Source organism: Etheostoma spectabile, chromosome 16, assembly GCF_008692095.1.
Source record: "Etheostoma spectabile isolate EspeVRDwgs_2016 chromosome 16, UIUC_Espe_1.0, whole genome shotgun sequence".
NCBI classification, from domain to species: Eukaryota; Metazoa; Chordata; class Actinopteri; order Perciformes; family Percidae; genus Etheostoma; species Etheostoma spectabile.
Genome location: NC_045748.1, coordinates 19,774,591 through 19,778,403, shown reverse-complemented (window position 1 = coordinate 19,778,403; position 3,813 = coordinate 19,774,591). Strand labels below are relative to the sequence as shown.

The 3,813-nt window shown below is 40.0% G+C and overlaps 1 protein-coding gene across 1 annotated transcript in view; it reads left to right on the top strand.

Moving 5' to 3' along the window:
* Window positions 1-287: 287 nt before the first annotated feature.
* Window positions 288-3,813, top strand: part of zmp:0000001301 (uncharacterized) — a 15,634-nt gene continuing 12,108 nt past the window's right edge. The window contains exons 1-5 of the mRNA XM_032540315.1: window positions 288-450; window positions 540-627; window positions 744-792; window positions 938-1,028; window positions 1,894-1,994. Of these exons, the coding sequence (XP_032396206.1) occupies window positions 370-450; window positions 540-627; window positions 744-792; window positions 938-1,028; window positions 1,894-1,994 (410 nt within the window). The 5' untranslated portion in view covers window positions 288-369. The remainder of the gene's footprint in view (window positions 451-539; window positions 628-743; window positions 793-937; window positions 1,029-1,893; window positions 1,995-3,813) is intronic.

Genomic DNA, 3,813 nt, shown 5'->3' with positions numbered 1-3,813 from the left:
CCAGAACATTTAAAGAGTGTGTGACAACTGTGTTACCGTGGGTCCTTATGGGTTAAAGATGTAAACTGCATGTACTGTACAACAACTAAAGAATATTAAAGGAAAGTAAAGGAGATGTAATTATTTCTCCATTGTTCGTTGCTGTTTTGATTAAAATGTAATTTTCCCTATTTTTAATGGAGGATATCTACCTGTTTGGTGGCAAAACAACAAATGAGGACGGCATGTTGACATCTTCCAAAGAAATCCATAAACTCAGTATTTGTGAGTGAAATGCTGCAGATTAACTGACAAACGTGAATATAAATTATTCAAAAGTCAAAGGAGATCTGTTTTTTAATTATTTCACATTATGTCTCTTCAGCCAAGATGAAATGGAAGGTTCCTCTGTATGTTGGAATTCCACCAGCCCGACGACACGGACACACTGCCTTCATTCTCCACAGCCATGTCAGTGGGCCGCTAAATATTCAAAAAATACTTTTATGTTTATTATTGTCATGGGTTATAATATTAAATCTAACTTTTCTGTTTGACAGCTGTATGTATTTGGAGGAAAGAATGAAGAGCAGGAGTTTAATGACCTGAAGGTGATGAAACTAATTAACCCGTCAGAGAGACAACCAGGTACATTATTCATGTTTATTTTGTTAATTTTTTAATATACTTATAAGTATTAAAGCCATTCATGGTGTTGAAGTAGTTTTGTAAAAGTTTACAAAAACAGGACTTTTTCTCCATAGTGATGAAGGAGATCCTGTCAGAGTTTGGTCTACATGTCACCAGACACAGGTAGTGCTGCTGTACACAACTGTGTTTCTGTTTCTTATTTGTGTGGGCAGTGTCTGTCTGCCTGCAGTTCCAGCTTAATCCTCTGTTTGAGTCTTGTCTCTCAGTTTTAACAATTCAGTTTCATTTTGGTTTTGACCCTTAACAGCTTCACTCCCACAAAGGTTCCCAATGTCCGCTATGAGCTGAGCGAGTCTGATCCGTTCAACCAGTCCAGGAACACAGCAGCTTATGCACAGGTAAGGACATGGACGTGGACGTGGACGTGGACGTGGACACACACACACACACACACACACACACACACACACACACAAAAATCGGGGGTGTTAATTGGTTGTCTGCCACTCGGAAGGTTGGTGGATCGATTCCTGGCCCTGCAGTCCCATGTTGAACTTGAACCCCAAGTTGTAAATATGTGTGAGTAATTATCTGATGAGCAGATGGCACCTTGTACAACAGTGTGTGTGACGAATGGTTCCTGTACTATATAAAATCACTTTGAGTAGTTGCTAGGATTAGAAAAATGCTATGTAAATACAGTCCATTTACAAACACAGACACACACAGTTGAAGCAGCAGCACTTTTGGCAGTAGTAGCAGCAATAGTTGTGGCAGTAGTAAGTAACTCTCCCTCTCCTGTTGCTTCATTTAGCAGGCAGTCAGCCAATAAGCTAATGCAAGTTTTCACCATTATGCACATTTTCACCATTTACTATTATACAAATTAATATTAGCTAGTGCTAGCTACTTTCATTGAAAAAGACTTCTAGCAGAAATAGTTTTGGTAGTAGTAGCAATATATCATTTAGGATTTCCTCTATGGGTGTTCACATTGGAGAATTGAACCCAGCTCTTCCACATTACAGGCATGTGTCATATCCACTGCACCATCGCCACCTAGTAGTAGTGGTTGAAGCAATACTAACAGTATTACCAGCAGTGTAGTAGTACCTAATTGTGGTAATTGCAGTTGTAACTATAGCAGTTGCAGCAGTAGTTGTCTTTGAAGAAGTAGTTTTGGCAGTGGTCTTGATAGTTAATGTAGTGTCAGCCTACACTAACTGTAACACAGCTAGCATAATATGATGTTCCCTCTTGCAGATGTTTGTCCACAGAGACTTCAGTGCAATTCGAGATCAGGCCATGAAAACGATCCAGACAGCCTTTACTCTGCTGGACCAGGAGTTCCAGAAACTGGATCGGTATGGCTGTTTAGTTTGTTTTACATTTACATAATACAAAATACATAATACATGATACATAATAATAATTGAAAAATAATAAGTAAAAATAAGTCTAGAAGAATGATTAATGAGCCTAATCAGTTAGTCTGGATCAACGGAAGAATTTCTGACATCCGGCGTGTGGCTAAAATTGCAGGATGTTCACTCTCTGTCTGTTGCCGTTCTCAAAATCCCTTCATCCCTTCACTAAGGGAAATAATACCAACCTTCAAGCTAACAAGCTACACGCTAAAAATGGCAGGTTTTTTTTTACAGTTTTTCTCAATTGTTTACACACAAATTTTGGTACTTGAGACACAATGACCACAACATGTAACTCATTCAGCAACGCCCTGAACCAATTCTGCTAAACTACAAGCACAATTCCTGCTTTACACTCAAATTGCAGTTCTAAAAAACACTTTTTTCAAAACACTACACTCAATTCTTTGCTTTTGGCAAAATTTTCATGCAGAAAATATCCTGTTTTCACAAGGAACACATTGCCATTCAAATGTGCACACTGACTCATCACAAGGGAAAACACCCGTCACACAGTTCTCCAATTAGCAATCAGAACTTTAGCATAAAAGGGTAACAGGTGAGCTCTTTAATGGAGCAATGGTTGCCAACATTGGAAACAGAGGCAGAGCCAGAGGAGTGAGAGTGAGAGTGAGAGTGAGAGTGAGAGTGAGAGTGAGAGTGAGAGTGAGAGTGAGAGTGAGAATAAGAGTAAGAGTGAGAGTGAGAGTAAGAGGACTGGGAGGACGAGGACGAGGACCGTAATCTCTGATGAGATCCGAGCCACTTTGGTTGATCATGTTGTCAACCATGGTCTAACAATGAGGGAGGCTGGGCAAAGAGTACAGCCAAATCTGAGGAGGTACACTGTAGCATCCATCCTACGGATTTTCCGAAATGAGAATAGGTAAGTAATCTACTCTCACTATAAAATTGCAGTGCTGCATATCAACACAGTACTCAATGAGCACAGTAGTACAGTATTGCCTGTGGACTGTTTTGTAGGACTGTAAAAATACTGTAAAGTATGTTTCAAATATTTAGGAAATGTATACCTACTTTGTATTTACAGTATTTTACTATTTGTCTGGCAGAACTGAAAGATTACCAACACAAGGTGGTTGGGAACGTGTTCAGTCTCCTGAACAGGAAACTGAAATCATAAACATGGTCCTAGAAAACAACGCCATAACATTACAGCAAATACAAAGAAAAATAATGGAAAACAATGACATTTTTCAAAATATTGATAGGGTAAGCTGATCAACACTGGACTGTGTCTTGTGCAGAAATCATCTCAGGATGAAGCAGGTCTACAGGGTGCCATTTGAACGCAATTCAGAAAGAGTCAAAGAATTGCGATATAACTATGTGCAAGTGAGTCCCCCAATGATGCATACACTCAACACTCTAAACAGTATATTATACATATTTCAATACTGTAATCATGATGATTGTGCTTCACAATAGTGACCACTCCATGTCTATTTCTGATACTTTCATGTGTGTTTCAGAGAGTCCTTGAGCTAGAGGTGGCTGCAGTGGAGCACCAGTTCATCTTCATTGATGAGGTTGGGTTCATCCTCACAAAAAGACGAAAGAGGGGAAGGAATGTCATCGGCCAGTGTGCCATTGTTGATGTCCCTGGCCAGCGCAAAGGGAACATCACAATGTGTGCAGCGATTACCCACCACGGCATCATCCATCACCACGCTACCATTGGCCGCTACAACACCGCCCATCTGATCACATTCCTGGACATCCTACACAACACACT